Source organism: Bombus vancouverensis, chromosome 10 (assembly GCF_051014615.1).
Source record: "Bombus vancouverensis nearcticus chromosome 10, iyBomVanc1_principal, whole genome shotgun sequence".
Lineage (NCBI taxonomy): Eukaryota > Metazoa > Arthropoda > Insecta > Hymenoptera > Apidae > Bombus > Bombus vancouverensis.
In genome coordinates this window covers 8,468,568-8,485,436 of record NC_134920.1, presented here as the reverse complement: position 1 = coordinate 8,485,436, position 16,869 = coordinate 8,468,568, and the positions used below count along the sequence as shown (strand labels likewise).

The window sequence follows — 16,869 nt, the reverse complement described above, 5'->3', positions numbered from 1 at the left end:
AGATAGAGATCTACATTGATCAAGTCGTAATTTATTTGACAAAAAAGGTACAAATCAGTAAGAAGAATATTCTATGATGGACGGCAATTAACATTAAAATTACAAACTTACAACAATATTACAACATAATGATATATAAGTAATGTATATTATTTTAAAAAAATTTATTCTATGATGATAATGACACAGGTTTTAAGCTTAGAATGACACAAATATCAAGAGTTTCTTTAGTTATGATAAAATACAACTAACTTTCATAAGAAATTATACAAATATTTGTAATGTTAATCAATATTGAAATATGCGACGCAATTGGTATAATGATTTGTCGCATATGATGATCATTAATAGATATTTGTTATCGATACAAAATGAAATTAAAACAATTTATATAATATATAATATCTCATTCAAGCATACAAAAATTCACAATATACAAACGCAGTATACACCGTTTTAAAGCAGCTTGGTTCGTTTTCTGTTTGATATGATTCAAAATGACATGGACGCATCAAAATTACTATTTTACTTGCAATTATATCTTATATATAAAATGTAAAATATATTGTGCATCCTAAATCAGTCAAAACATGTATAGAGTCAAAATTTGTTATTTATTTCAGCTATCAACATTTACTTTTATATATTTTACTCTGTTTCAACTTTCGTAAAATTCGATAGATTCGATAGTTCGTTAGCATCTTGCACGTATTCACAGCAGTTTATAGGAAGCGAACTTTTCAAGCGACTTTCAAACGAACAGCACGTACGATACAAATATTACATTTAGATTACATTTAAATGCGCGATAACAAATATTAACAAGAAGATTTAAGTACGTGAAATCTCTGACTTTCTTTCGCGTTTAATGCACTTGATTTTTGATAACTTGATGCAATCATCGAAGATCTTTTGTTTGTCATGGAAAATATCGACCGAACGTATGAAGAGGCATTCATGAAATTTTACATATTCCGATAAAACGGTGCAAGTAAATTGTTACTTTTGCTTCTTCAATCTAGTAGTTGCAAGTGTAAAATTCTTATATTTTTCTATCTTTTAGTCAAAAGTAATGAAAAATGACCGTAATTTATTTTACGATTAACGTTTAATGGTCCATTGATTTTTATTAATGAGCGGAAATGTTGACCGTCGAACGCCTTCGTACTTGTTTGCATCAAGTCATATAAATCCTGACGTTTTTTTACTTTCCATAAATTATTTCCATAAATTATTATTATCCATAATACATTTTTACGGCGACCATTTTATTTTTGCACACGAGGTATTTCATTTTGCTTGTTCAACTTTGGACGTTATACCTTTTTCAACCTTCTACAGGAAATGGACGAGTATTAGAAGGCAAACGGTTTAACATTAATGGCTATGGTAACAAACGATTGTAGTATGTTGCCGGTTGAATACCGGTTCTTTGTTTCGCAAAATTATGGTAAATTAACTCCAGATGAACTCGTGGCCTCGAAAGTATAAAATTTTAACGATTCTACAAATACACTAACTCGTTAAAGTAACTGAAAGTAAGTACGAAGTTACGATTTCGGTTGTTCTCCTGATTTGTAGAAATTATCAATGGTCTTTGGAAGTTTCCTCAATTCCACCCCAAAAATGTAGTTTCATTTTGATATTCGCAAAATTTATGAAAAATCGAATCTTCCTTTGTTAACCATAGAACGACATTCCTCCGATAGATAATTACGCATTAAATCCTTTCCAATTTTGATAATCTTATCAATCTTAATGTAACCTACGAAATAATTCGTAAGAGAAGAGAGGGAATGATAAAATAATAAGTAGAACGTTGGATCCTTTTCAGCCGAATGTAATTGCACGGTGAGACTCGTTTCTGACGTATAATAATTATCACTTTTTATTATCATTTCTCATACTAAAAAATTCCCATCGTATGCTCTTACACCGTATTACAAATAAATGAGAATATATAAATTCTAGATGATAGAATGGTTTTATATTCTCGTTATTAGATCGTAAACTGAAAAGGATCGAAATCGTTTAATAATGGGTACAATAAAAAAACGTAAACGTTTGATTATTTTGTAAAAAGTTGCATCTTCTTGTACGAACGAGCGAAGAGTTTACTCGTTGGGTGTTTGTTGCTGTTCTTCTGTCGCTGGTTTCGTGTATAAGATTTCGGCGTACTCCGTTTTGTCCTCGTTTAGACGACGTGGAACGCTTTGTTGTTGCTGCGTCAAGTCCAATTCTGCATAAACTATTCCTCCTTCGCCCGTGGTAGGATTGAGTTTAGTTTCTTGTGCACCCGGCATTCCAGGTTGTAGCTGCGGAATTTAAACAATTTTATCAATTTCATCAAAAACTTGCTTTGTAGTTGTTTGGGAAATTTCGAAAATTTTACATGGAAATTTATTTTAAGCGTGAGGAACTTTTTTTGCGATAATAATTTAAATTGAAATATGGTAAACTGTTAAATTTGTTAAAATAACTATACATATATGCATATGTAATATAATTAATGAGTATATATTTTTAGAAATTCAATAGGAAATAGGTTCATACTTAAAATTAACTTTTGACATAATACAATGAATTGAATGTCAGTGATTTCTTAATTTGTTTATCGTCTGTTGTATTAAATTTGGATATAACGTAAAATTAAAAGAAAGTATCGATATCATAGAAATTATTGCATTGTCGAAGCTTCTACTATTACTTAGGAAAAACGTAAAAGGGATCAAATTTGTAGAAACGATTAGGATAAACGTAACGTTTGTTTTGAAACAAGAATATTCGAGAATGAAGTCACCTTTTCATCATCGACTGTGACGACAGTTCTCACGGTGTCTGTGTCCGCGCCAGACACTTTGTCCTTGTTGCGTTTAAAGAGGCGGGACAAGCTGATTCTCGATTTCCGTTCACCTCGAGATCCATCGACTTCTGTTCTGGAGTAACGGCCGGCACTCTCCGTATCACTTCTAATTAATACAATTTATTCCCTTTTAAAATTTGTGCAATTGTTACATTTTTATATTACCTTGTTCCTTTAGCAACGAAACAAATTTTGTGAGACGATAATTACATAGACAGTAGACAGAGAAACAAACACAAGAAAACAAATACTCGAAGTGATTATTCTGTAATCATGTGAAATTCCGATAAGCTACAGTGTAATTTCTAGAAAGTTATAAACTTATTTCACTTATTTATATTTTCTTCAAAAAGAATTGGCGCAAAAATTAATAACGACAAACGGCTCATGGAATTATAAAGTGGCGTTATTAATTGAGCGGAACGAATCTGGTGATCACGATTTGCATATCGCAAGGACATAATTGAGTCGAAAACAAGCATTATATGTTGAATAATGCACACGTATTCGATTACGATGCGCCTTTTTCTTTGACTTCAGATGATTTATGAATCACTAATGAAGCTTTAAAGAAACACTTAATAAATACCATCTCTTAAAATATAGTTTTATCTTAATATATGAAGACAGAACCAGCCAATTGATTACGTTCAACATATCTTTTTGAAAATGTTGATGAAAACAAATGAACAAAGATGAAGAAACGTGCATATTATGTACATGTTAAAGATCTGAAACAGATTGATTGTTAACTAATACGTTCAAAATTCACTTGTTCAAAAATGATTTCCATCTTATTCATTACTGTGTAATACAGACACGTACAACCTAAATAAGTAATTTTCAGTTTTTGTTGTATATAAACGTCATGTATTAGGAAATTTTTGATTTGTAAGAATTAAATGTAATTAAGAGGGCGCAGTTAAAGCTGATTAGTAATAAGCATGCATATGGAGGAAGGGGGGAAAAAAGAGAAATGATTAAGCAGACACGCAAATTATATGATAATAGGCGACAATTTTAATTATTCCGATATAATTTCCTTGAAGAACTTGTAATTACTTCAGAACCAGTAGTAGTATAGAGCAATTTTTTCTTGAATATTAAGTTTAAAGAAAGAAGGAAATAAGTGATTTAATATCAATTTCCATGTAGAATTTATAATTATTTATATTATTTTTTTTCCAAGATCTTTTTCTTATAAGTCATAAAAATAAGCGATTATATAGCCAGTAAATTTATCGGAATATATGTTTATGTGTAATTATCATTTCAATAAAATAATTTTTTTTCCTCGTTACAATCGTTGTTACCACACGTGACATGAATTATATACGAGGTACTTGTTACATGCGAATTCAATGAAAATTATCTCGGTATCTTCCATAAAATGATGATTCCACGTTTGATATTGGCGTAAGCTTGAAATTCCATGTTTTCTTTTTCCATGAGAGAAGTAGAAAAAAAAGCTTGCCTTCGCCTATCGGTTTCGTCTGCGCTTTTCGATTTCTCAAAACGAAGTAGACTAACGCTTGCTGCCGGATCCGCGAAGTCTTGGATTCTGTGCGATTTCCTGGTAATATGGTAAATACCGACAGATAAATTTGCTTTGAACGGATAATCAAACGTGTCCATTTTTTATTCGACCGTTTTTCAGCCGTTTCTATTTGTTTAAGGAAGTAGAAGACATAATTATATGTAACTACGTTTGAACGGCTTAATTAACAAATTTTTTTCATCTATCTTGTTCATTTGAATAAAGTTTCATATCAGTGTCAAGTAAACGATTGAAGTATCTCTACTCAAAGGAAGCACCAGCAGAAAAAAGAATATTAGTTACGGAATTTGGTGTAGAATATTGAAACACTGGAAGTGCGTTGTGCTACTAGAGGGAAACCACTACAAAACCTGTAGAAAATTATACTCACGACTCGCCAAGGTTCCTAGATGTCGTGTTACCTGTAAATAATCGACGAAAATTCAGATCTCGCTTAATTAGAATCTTGATATTATCGGAACAATGGCACGAATTAGAATTTCTAATTCCAAGTTAAATAGTTTCACTTGACCTGATTAAAAAAAGTATGATTGATCGATGGACAAATTAATTGAAAAACACTCGAAATATGAATGCACTTGAAATAAATTCAATCGATTCATCGTCGATGTTACAATTTCATCGTGAAACCGATGCAGGTTTAACGAAATTGAAACGCGAATTGGAAAATTATTTACGATGCGATGACGGGATGGCATATTCTCGTGTACGTTCGTGTGTATTTAAAACAAATGTTTTATTTCAAAAATCATATAATACCTAAGTATAATATCATAGCGATGAATGAACTTACAATTAATTACATACAGCTCTTCTATATATTAATTTCATTTGAATTCTTAATTAGATTTACTTCTGCCTATTGCGTTGTATCTACAAGTACAGATACAAAATGTTCATATTCTTTTCTCGTGTTCGTTTCTCACATGGTCGCAGTGTAAGTGTGGAGATGCGGCTGTGTTGGTGTAGATTTGTGTATTCGTTATTTTATTTATCGACCGTATAACATTCAAAATCTCATTGTCTTTTATCTGTTACTTCTTTTTCGTATTTTTTTGTTCGTTTTGTTAAACAGTGATTTTTTAAATTGTTTCTCTTTCTCCTTTCCTCTTCTCGTTTTTAAACTTTAACGTTTAAACTAGTGATCTCTGAAGTATTCTTAAAGTGTTTCCACCGCTGTGATGCTGTTTGCATATTGGGCCCTCGTCACGAAAAGATTTTGATAAAATCAACGTCATTGCGTCAAATTATATGGAATATCAAAAGAACTGAATTTTCCGAGCGTAATCGGTTCTTTTCAATTCTATATTATAATGTATGCTTGTGCTCGTCCTATCGATGATTCACATTCTAAAAATGTTTCAGAGAACACCATACTCAGGTATTCGCGATCGTCAATATTTCGTGATCTTTATAATCATATCTAATAGCTAGACTTAACATAAATATATGTATATATATATAATATATATATACTCCATTGTATGGCCAACGATCATGCTTTCTCATGTTAATATTACACTAAAATCTTCGTCGTTAATTTATTAGAAGTTTTACAAATCTTCAATTTCGCCATTTTGTCTCGTTTATCGGTCGTATCTTATTTAGATTCTACAAAGAGAAAGAAAAAAAAAAAGATCCAATATCAATAACCTAACAGCAGCATACTTATATGTATCTTGATACACGTATGTATACGAGTGTAATCGCAGCATGATCATCGTTGCATTTAAATAATTAACCATTACAAATAATGAACAATAGAAATGAATTACAAAATAAGTGGCTTAATATCGTTTAAAATGTACCGCAAGGAATTTTTTGTACATCAACGTATATCCGCGCGTAATATCCTTTAAAACTTCCTCCTCTATATCTTAAAACTCCCTATTTCCCTTTTTCCATCGTTTTCGCGTTAATCGATTATCGTTTCGACGTGCTTTCATTGTCGTAGTCGCGTTGTACGCGGGCCGAACAGGTCGAACACAGATTGTACCACAGACGGCAACGAATGCCCGTCTATTTCTTTCCTTTTCTTCTCTGCCATTATTCTCTTTGCTCCGCACGTACGGTAGCAAGTTCTTCGACAAATTCGTTTCTCGCGCGTAGGACTAACAATAAGACCGAGAGGGGATTCGAGCGAAACGGAGAAATCCTTCGTGTCTCGAATTATCGTGGAAAAGATTCCAGAGGTTTTCAGTGTATATTTTGGCAGTGATTATTTTCGACTCGGCTTCTCGCCCTTTGCAATCCGCTTTGTGCTGATCCTTTCTTACTCCCGTCATATCGTTCTGCTATGATTCGCTGTAAAATCATAAGACGTCCATTTTTGTTCAAACAAGATATTTCATTTTTATTTAACGTTACTGTCACCCGTTCGCAGGAATTTATACTTTGCACACGTTTTTAAACATTCGTAGAATCAGAAGAGATCGCCAAAGATATGCTTCATAAATTATAAGAAATATCCTCGTGTTCGAGCAATTCAAACATTTGCTTTTCTCTTGTAAGAAATGGTTGCCTTCGTTACAACGAATCACAAGGGAAAGATAGTTTCTTCAGATATGAATATGGTAAAATGCTTCAAAATCGTATATAACCTACGCTGTATGTGTGTATAAAAAAATTCGGGCGGCCCTGGTCTCGTTAGTCGTTTGAACGTATGATCGAATCATCCCCTCGCGTGTCTATTATGAGTTTAGATTAACTAGACGCGTGTTTCTTCCCTTTGCGTTAGGCTCTATTACATACACTAATACGTTTAATCGTTCGTACACATAATATATACCACAATAGTTACATGTGATTCGTTGGGAACGCACGAGGACGCCCATTTGTTCTACCAGACGAGACTTTTATAAATTAATTGGCAGCATAAAGTGACTTCTTTGTACAATAACCAATGGAAAGAATGCGTACGATAACTCAATTTAAACAGATATATCAGGTTTTCCCTTCCTCTCCTTAAGTTTGTCCTCAGACTTAGCGGAACAAAAGGTGTCGGAACGTGCGTTGCTCACGGCACATTGACATACGGATGCGGCTCAGCCTCTTTAACGGCACAAACAACGCTTCGACATCGCGAATACGATACAGAATAGTACTTAATTGGCAACGTACATCCACGTTTAATCGATTTACTTTTTAAATAATCCAACGCTCTAGTTTCTTTCCCGCACTGTGTCTCGTCCGATCGCGTTTCTCTATTCACGATCGGACGATGATCTTCTCTTTCGCGTTAAAACTCACGCTTAAGTTGTATATAACCTTATTTCTTTGCCCGATAATAGTCTTCCTCTCAAAAAATTCACGGATAACGACAGGTCGCTCGGCAATTGGAGTGCAAGTGGATAAATAAGTATTCAGTTAATATTTACGAGTTGCAAGCCAAGTGCCCTCGACACAGAATATATAATATATTCATTACTATTATATTCAATCTCGTATCATAATATTTATAATATATTTATATATATATATTTATTTATTTTATATATATATATTTAATATATACAACATGTAATTTTTTTCGATCGTCTTCGCCCGACCAGTTTCTTCGGTAGATTCTTTCCTTTTTCTTTTCCTTTAATTTTTGTCTGTTAAATTTATTACTTGACGCCCACTGTTCAAATTGGCGTTAATTCCTTTTATATGTAAATTAGATCGACGAGAACTCGTTGGACGAGACGATCCCTCTTTGTAAGTGAAAACACGATCGCATATGGAAAAAGTGAAGGAGTGTATGTGCAGAATTCGGAAATGTTTCGTCAACGAGTGACACACACAGGGTTCGATACTCTCGCTTCTTCTCACCCTCTCTTTTCTTTCTCTCCTCTCTCTTTTTTTTACGTTTTTTTCTATTTTTTCCCCTACTATTCTTAATTTAATAATTCATGTTTACGACGCCGTGGACACCTACGTTCGTGAACTTGTTTCTTCCTGTCTGCGAGTGTCGTACAACATATGTGTATGATTGTGTGCACGTGTATGTGGTTACGAGCGTAGAATCATAAGTTCGTTCCTTTCTTCTCGCGCGTGTCTTCTTTCATTTTCTTTTTTCTCTTTTTCGATGACGATTAAGCTAAGCAAAGATTATCCGTACAAAAGTACAAAGAACACTTATTGTCGACGGGAATGATAATGAAATCACAAAACTCACTAGTCGAAAAGTATTCCAGTCGCGGTTGATGACTTCTGTAGTTACTTTATATTATATGTATATCGTTCCATCAACTTTCAATGTTGTTTTTTGTATTCTTCAACCAGAAACGACACTTTGAGAGCGGACTAACACTCGATGAATCGTATGTACTCTTATAATCAAGAAATTCGCGATCGATAGTTTACGCGATTCGTCTACAAGAACGACTGGTGCTCGATGAATATTCCGTCAAGATTATCGTCGGTTAGAAATTTCCCTCTTTTTCTGAATTCTATTCGCACAGAGGCGAAGGTGTAGAAGTGTTAAATGATCGAACCTGTTAGAAACATCTAAAGGAAAAGAAAGGATTGTCAATGGAGAGAGCTCGGTGACGCGCGAGAACCGACGTCAGGACGTCACGATGGAGGAAGGAAAAATGGACAGCGTCCTTTGTAATCTCGTTAAAGCGAAAAATACTTGCAAATGTTGTTTTTGTCGCGAATGAAAAGGAACCAACGAGGTCTGCCTTCGCCTTCAGAGGGCACTGTGACGCTAATGAATCTGGTTGAGCTTATCGAACGTTTTTATCATCGTTACGAGTACATCCAATGATCAGATGATTCGTATCGATCGTAGAGATTCGTATCAAAAGTCATTTCTTTACATTTAAAATCAGACATCGTCTGATGGTGGGCTTTGTTCATCGGTGAATCGACAACGTGACTGTATGATATAAAATTCTGGCTGAAAAACTCTCCTGTAAAAAAGTACGATAGCCGTAGAATGCTTGCAGTGTTTGTTGCGATCTTAAGATACGAAGACGCACGATAAGTGGATGCACTTCCGGCTGAACTGAAAACGTGGCAGCGTTCGCGTGATTTATTTATCGCGTTAACCCTTCGGATAATTTTTTAACTTTTGTTTCATTTTTCCAGTACATGTTTTAAATTATACATATTTTTATAGGAAATTTTGTGTCCATTTTATTCTTAAAGAACGTATCTATCCCACTTGTAAAAGATACCTTTAACATGAAGTCTCGTTATAAAATCGTGGTAAAAAAGTTTCAGTAAAAAGAAGATTAAAAAGCAACGATACATTTTCGAGGAGTTAACAATTGTTAAGTAAAAATTCTCTTGCGAAACGTGCGTAACCATTGTTACTGAGTCACGGTATATCCGAGTATTTTAAGAGTATTATAAAGATTGTTCGTTTCGAACAGTCGTTGGATCGTCGATCGAACGTGCAATATCGATACCGCGTTTATACATAGAAAAAACTATCGCGTTACAAGGGCGCGTATCTATCTGTGAAAAAAATCGTGGTAGAACACGCCCCGCTTCGGGCCAGTGAATCGTTTCGAAACGTACAAATAATACTGTCTCCACTAAAAATATGTCTAAATTACAAAACGCGAGATACGATCCACACGTGTCAGTCAGCACGTGCACGTCCTGGATTAAAAGGGTGGGCGCGTCTAAGAACGAAAGCTACATCGTGGAATGTGTTTGTCTCCTCTTATCTTTGTTTCTGCTGTTTGAACGTGGTAACGGCGTTATTTTTAATAGATTCCGTTGCTCGTGCACGTAAAGCATTTCTTCTCACAGCGATAATTCATTCTCCCGCGTCGACCACGCCGAGTTGTTGAAAGGGACACGTCCCGGAAAGAGCTTTGCAAAAATTCAGTCGGAAGTTTAACGCGTTGGAAACAGGCAAGTTTTCATTCGTTTCCGTATACGTTTGTTACTATATCGTGTAATTCGTTAAAACGTTCGGCGTTGCATATGTTTAAAACAAACTCGCGGAAAACGAATTGCGAAAGGAAAATTGTGAATTACCAACCGTGGAAAATCTGTGTTTGTCGTGCACGCGCAATTCCTACCTACGATACCTTTTCTCCCTGCTTCCTTTCTTTTTTTCTTTTTGCTCTAGATTTTCCTATAGCCCCCTCCCGTCCCGTTTCTTTTTTTTTTATGTCGATGCGTCCTTTAGAAAAAAACCTCGACTACAAAATTTGATTTGTTCGCGCTAGCATATGAGACATTTTTCACTACTCGGAGAACTCGACTCGTCCTCTCCGTGTCTTTTTTTCTCTTCATACGCTTAATCACTTTGTTTCAATAATTGCTAGACATCGCGTTCAAGTATACGATAGGTTTCGTTCGCGTCAGAACGAGACGACAAACCGCAAAGACACAGCTCTCTTTCTCTCTCTTGCTTTCTCAAGCTCGGATCTCCGAATATCGGCGTTCTCCTCCTCTCACGCGGGAAACTCGATTACGAAGATTTTACTTAGAATAGAGTGGTATAATCTGAGGACAGCTCGCAAACGCGTGTTACCTAACAATGATACCTTAGCGATACTTCGATCTTTCAACTTCTCGAGGATACAGAACGAACGAATCAATTCTTTCTTTCAAGTAAATTCTTAAGATAAACATTTGAGATTCCTGTTACCATAATCCCTTGCTTCGTCTTTTTTCCGCTTCGTTGAAAAATCGATCCTCGAAAAGTTAACGATCGTACGACGACGTGTGTGGTTGTACAAGTAGTAACGTGTGAGTAACTCGATCGAAGCGAATTTTTCTCAATGTGACGTGTGTGTGAATGTGTGTGTTGTCGAGAAGAAAGAAAAGGCGGCGTAAAAACCGCCAATTGGACGACGGTGGATCGCGTCGCGAAATCCTATTTACAAAAGATACACGGCGACTGAGGATACCGAATGTTCGCTTTCGCGATTGCATATCGAGGCATCGAGGGATCGTTCCCGATCGTTGACGAGCGGAGAATCGTGGTTGATCGCGATTCGCGCACGGTCGTTTTTCCGGCTACGAACAGAGCTGCCATCGAAGAGACGGAAATCGTAGAAAAGTGAAAAAGCGAACGGAAAAGTGGATCAGATCTAACGTGAAATTCTCTTTTTTATACTCTGCCACGCGAACGGAGTTTCTCCGACGAAATAATAATACTACGTCACGTAAAATAAATACGCAATAATCGTGCGAAAAAAAAAGAAAGCAGTTCGTTTCGATAAACTAAAATGAGATTCGCGTATGACCAGACAGGGAGGAACACGTGTACGTACTTTTGGACGAAAACACGACAGGTGTACCTCTCTGCTGTCAATTTCAAACCCTTTGCACTTTCCGCGTATGTTTGCAGTTTCTGTGAATTTAATCCGAAGTTACTGTATCATTTAATAAGCAGTTTCAGAACAACTGAAAAACATAGCGTGTTCTTGTTCCCAAGATACGTTGGATCGAATTGACATCAATCAAGAGATTTTAGTTTCTTTGAAATAAAAGCTATCGATCGACTATTAAACTCGTAATATCATAAATTATCGTATACTTTAATGACCGCCTCCGCGGTCCTCGATAATCTGCATAATTTCAGCCGATAATAAATATCGATCTGACCCTAAGATGACTCGATCCAATTACCTCGACCTAAACGCATCGAGTATCGTGCAACAAGATATATCCCAAAGATGTTATTTTTCACGTGACTGGAGATCGATTTGCAAAGGGTTATCGAACCGAAACGAGGGGTGGCAGGTTATTTCCGCCGCAGAAGAAGGAACGACCGTTGAATGGACCGTCAAACGGATGATCGGTCTTTAAACAGGCGTGTCCGTCTTCTCGTCCTTTTTCGGCTCCTTGATGTCCGTGCGGCCGTTCACGTATTCCGTGCTCGCGTGTATTGGATTCTCCTGGCCACCCTGCGGTATTTTTTCATCGATGATACGCGGGTCCTCGTGATCCTCTTCATCTTCGTCCCCGGGGGTGATGTGCGCCTCGCTTCCGGCGCCGACACCGCTCGCAGCTTCCTCGTCGCCCCGACGCCTCGCTGCAACAAGCAACGCCACGATCGGTCAAGGCAAAAGTGCGTGTGTGGATCCCTCTTTCTTTTTTTTATTTTTTGTTCTGTTCTCTCTATTATCTTTTTTTTATTCTTTTGTATTTCTTTTTTTTTTATTTCGGTTTTGTTTGACTCGATTATTCAAGGGTGGCGTATTTTCTTTGGTTTTATTAACGGTTCTATTTTTGCGCTCTGAACGATTGTCACGGGGTTAGTTAGTGGCGTCTCTGTCGTTTCGCGTTACTCTACGTTCCGATCGATTCTCATCGTGCAGGACAGACTGTCTTTTTTTTTGAGGAATTTGCAAACGCGCGAGCTATACGCCGAGGTAAGAGCTTTTCTTTCGTTTGCGCTTTAGCATCACGATAAAAGTTTCTCATCTTGTTTAGATGATTTTTAAGCGATTAATTTTCTAATGTGTTTTTATAGTGTGATTCGACGTTTGTCATACGTACCTCCAAGAAATAGTATAGATAATAGTTTTGCTTTTCTATCTGTCTTAGTGTCAGATACGAAAAGATATGACAATTGCTCAATCTCAAACGTTAGTTTAATCCAAAAGCTGAATTAATTGTCGATCGAATTGACTATTTTCATTGACGTTTGTTGTACATCGTCGTGTGGCCGCGTTGCTCAGGCGTTTGCAATCGAGCGCGATTTAATCGGTCGTTAGAGCGGTTAATAATCATAAACATTCACAGGCAAGTCATCGCACTAATGTATGTTCCAATCCAAGCAAGGTAAATGTGAATGAACGTGAACGTGGTCAAATTTCAACACGTAACCAGCTAATTATCAGCTAAGATAAATAGTAAAAACATCGAGAATCGTGAAAGGTTCGAGATGGGGTTGGATTGTAAAAAAGGGACGAGCATGCTTGTGCGGTCATAATCTAGGAACAGATTATAGAATTAATAATATAATTAATTAATAATCACTGTTCTAATTGGGCAAAAAGAAAAAATATAGTCACGACGGAGAAGCAAATTGAAAGAAAGATAACATCGATAAAGGGTCTGGTCTGGTTTCACTTCGAACAAATGTCACCACACTTGCCTTCGCCGATTGTTCGTCGTTGCTTGTCGCAAAAAGAAACTCGCTCCTGTTTCATTTGACCCAGCGGGCCTTGAATTTAGAGGAATTCTCGCCGGGGATTTCTTGAACAACGTATCGCAACAGACAATCGTGGCCTGAGTCAGTGTTTTTCAAATAGCTTTCTTCTCCCTTACGAGCCGTTATTCGATCGCGAATGAACGCTTTTTCCCTTCAAAGTGTCGAATTAAATGCTACAGGAATACTTTTATCGAGAAGTTGAGCCAAATATCCGTTGAAAAGGAATTTTTTATCTTCGAAGTTCTTTCTGTCTTTTCTTAATACATGTCTCGAAGAGAATTTATGATTTTTGCTTTTTGGTAGGTCGGAAAGCGAAGAATTTGAAAAACACTGCGCGAATAATAATGAACGGAGCATAAATTAGGCATCGTATTAGTAGTACATGCTGTATGAAAGTCGTAAGCACGATGTGCATGCACGAATGGCAGAAATATGTATGTTTATGATTTAATGCGATCGACTCGATGATATTCATAATTCTGTATAGTTTCGGGTTCTTTTTATTGCTCTTAGTAACGTTTGAAATTTTTAATAAAGAATCGTATTCAGATCTGTTCTAATCTTTAGATTCTTTGGAATCTTAGATACAGAGGTATTGTGTTGCTACTTTAAAGAAGTATAAAAATCCGATTTATATTAAAATCTTTTTAATCGAATCATGTTTAACGATCGATTGGGAATATAGCAACTTTTAAGCAAAAATATCTTTGCCAGAATTGTGTTTATCGACTCACAAACCGATAAATGGATCATTCCGAACAATGAAATTCTGATTTGTTCATTTGTCACGCGAGTATCGATTATACGCCAGATTTCTGGCATGAATAATCGAACTTTAACTCTGTTTATTCTCTTCTACATACTATCGGAAGTTTAACCCCTTTTTTTTTGCTTTTCTAGTACACTGTGACACTGGTTCGAGCAGAATTTAAAAATAAATGGGAATCGACAAAATTGTAAAAATCAAATCGCCGTTGAAGTTCGTTCGTATTTGCTTTAAACGCATTTTGAAGTTACATACTTTCATTTTTTATCCTAATAGTTCCTAATGAAACAGCCTTAACGATTACTAGAGTAACATAATCGTTTGATTCGTTTCTAGATTTCTAAATTCTCAAAATTTGTATTAAATTTAATATCGATTATCTAATCGCATGTTAACTCTCGTTACACACATTTATCCAAGGCAAATCATCTCGTAACATCGCTTTCCATTAATTCACGGCACGTATCGGAATCTATTGCAGGGATCGAGTATTTCCACGATAATTCGAGACCAGGTAACGACGACAATGTGAATGTGTCAGGAGAGTTGATTAAAAATGGTCTGACACGGATATGAGAAAAGTGGCGAGCAGACGAGCTGATGATGAACGAGGAACGAGCAATACTTTTAAAAAAAGGGGTGTTTTGCTGCCTGAGGTGACTTACCCCTGGACAGTGTCATGCCTAGAGTACGGAATCGCAAGGTAATTGTTGCTGTTTCTCCTTATTCTTTACTTGGCCCGACTTGCATGCTGTCCTATCGGTAGCGGCACAACACACAAGACATTTGTATACATACAAATATAGAGATATAAATTAAGAAACATGTATAGTTTTACGATGGAGTACAGCTAGCGAAGGTTGTTTGCTTCCTACACACGTACAACCGCTCATGATTTCATTGGAATTATTATAGTGTGCTTATTAAGAAACCTTCTCTCAATTTTTCTAGAGTTTCATAAATCGTTTTGTACGAGTTATCCAACAGACAATTTCAGCAACTAAATTCCTTTACAATCTAATATTATGTAAATGTCTATTATTTTGATAAAGGAGATGGAACACAAATAAGAAAAATTAGATATATAGAGGACAGCTGAAAAAAGAAATTGATGTAGTGTATAAATAACACAGTCGCTGCTGATAAAAAATATCGCTAATATCCTATCCATCGATACAAAAATAATATAAGATCGATTTTATCTTATTGCGTTGTCTGTAACTCGATCGCGAGTGGCTGACTTTAGCCAATTAACTTTTATCTTCCTTCGAGTCTGTGCATCGCTCGTTTATTTACTTTCCATTCATCGTTTATTATATTTGTTATTATCCTTGTCAAATCGAAGTGACAAAAGTACACGAAAAATCGCCAAAAGGGATGGGGAATCGCGCGGTACGAACGAAGTAGTTCGTGTGAATTATTGAAAAAATAGATACTCACCTGCGAAGCACCAGCGTCCGGTCGCACGGGCAAAAATTAGTATGAAAACAGTGAGAAGTAGCACCAGGGCTCCAACAACGATGGCGATGATAGAACCGGCATCTAAATCGACGCCTGAAATTTTATAGAAAGTCAAAATGACGTTTGTTGTACAACTTGTTTTTATCGATACAAACAAATTAAACTAATCTTATCATCGACTATTTCGCATGAGATAAATTTCCGCGACTTTTGTATAATATCTTCATCGCGATTGTAGTCTGCAAAGTTTCGAGTTCGAATATGAATAAGATCAAATGCAGAGGACACACGTATATAAAAATATTAAAAATATCGAAAATTGAATTAGAAAATATCGAATTAGAAATCATGCGCCAGTAATTGAATACGAATGCACCTCTATCGTTGAAAAATGAAGAAAAGCCAGCTTAACGAAGCTTTAACATTTCCAAGACACAGTCGATCGAACTTGAATATCTGTTAGAATAAAAATCAAAGTGTCATTGTGTCTTGTATATACTCATGTTAAAAAATGCGTTTCATCGATAATGAATGTACAAAGCAGAGCGTAAATATGTTCGTGTTGGATAAAAAATATATATATACGTAAAAATATACATATATACGTAATGTAACAAGAGTCAACAAGCACTCTGAAGCCTTTGGTACATTTAATGTCTATGAAACTTATAATTCTAATGCAGAAATGTGCAAGAGAGGTCGGTGACGCGAAATCTGTGTTCGATATCGACAAAAAAGCGTTGATTCATGTAAAGGCGATCGCATAAAAATTTAGTCACGTTTATTTGAAAAATACAGATTTGCCATTCATGTTTGCAGTGGTATCAATAACAAACGTAACGTTGTATATATAACCGTATCCCGTAGCGCGGAGTTCCATTTACGTGATCCCTCTATGAATCTATCGTGTGACTTTCGTATGAATTGATGACACGGTTTGAAAATCGCGACGACGAAAAAAGAAAAAAAAAGAAAAATAAAGAAAAATAAAGAAAAAAGAATAAGATGTTACAGCTACAGTGTTTGCACGATCTTTAAACAAACAGAGAAATATTACTTGGAGACAAACAACGTTTGGTAGATTAATAAAAATAGAAGATCGTTAC

General features: G+C 35.8%; 1 protein-coding gene across 3 annotated transcripts in view; it reads right to left on the bottom strand.

Moving 5' to 3' along the window:
• Positions 1-175: 175 nt before the first annotated feature.
• Fas3 (fasciclin 3) overlaps positions 176-16,869 on the bottom strand; it is a 343,542-nt gene continuing 326,848 nt past the window's right edge. The window contains exons 7-11 of one of the 3 annotated variants that reach the window (XM_033334474.2): positions 15,743-15,856; positions 4,792-4,822; positions 4,338-4,436; positions 2,801-2,969; positions 176-2,315 (exon numbers count right to left, since the gene is read on the bottom strand). In XM_033334474.2, the coding sequence (XP_033190365.2) occupies positions 2,115-2,315; positions 2,801-2,969; positions 4,338-4,436; positions 4,792-4,822; positions 15,743-15,856 (614 nt within the window). In that variant the 3' untranslated portion in view covers positions 176-2,114. Of the gene's footprint in view, positions 2,316-2,800; positions 2,970-4,337; positions 4,437-4,791; positions 4,823-5,138; positions 12,412-15,742; positions 15,857-16,869 lie in introns of those variants that run through there. The other 2 variants (XM_076622464.1, XM_033334477.2) reach the window with 2 other exon arrangements.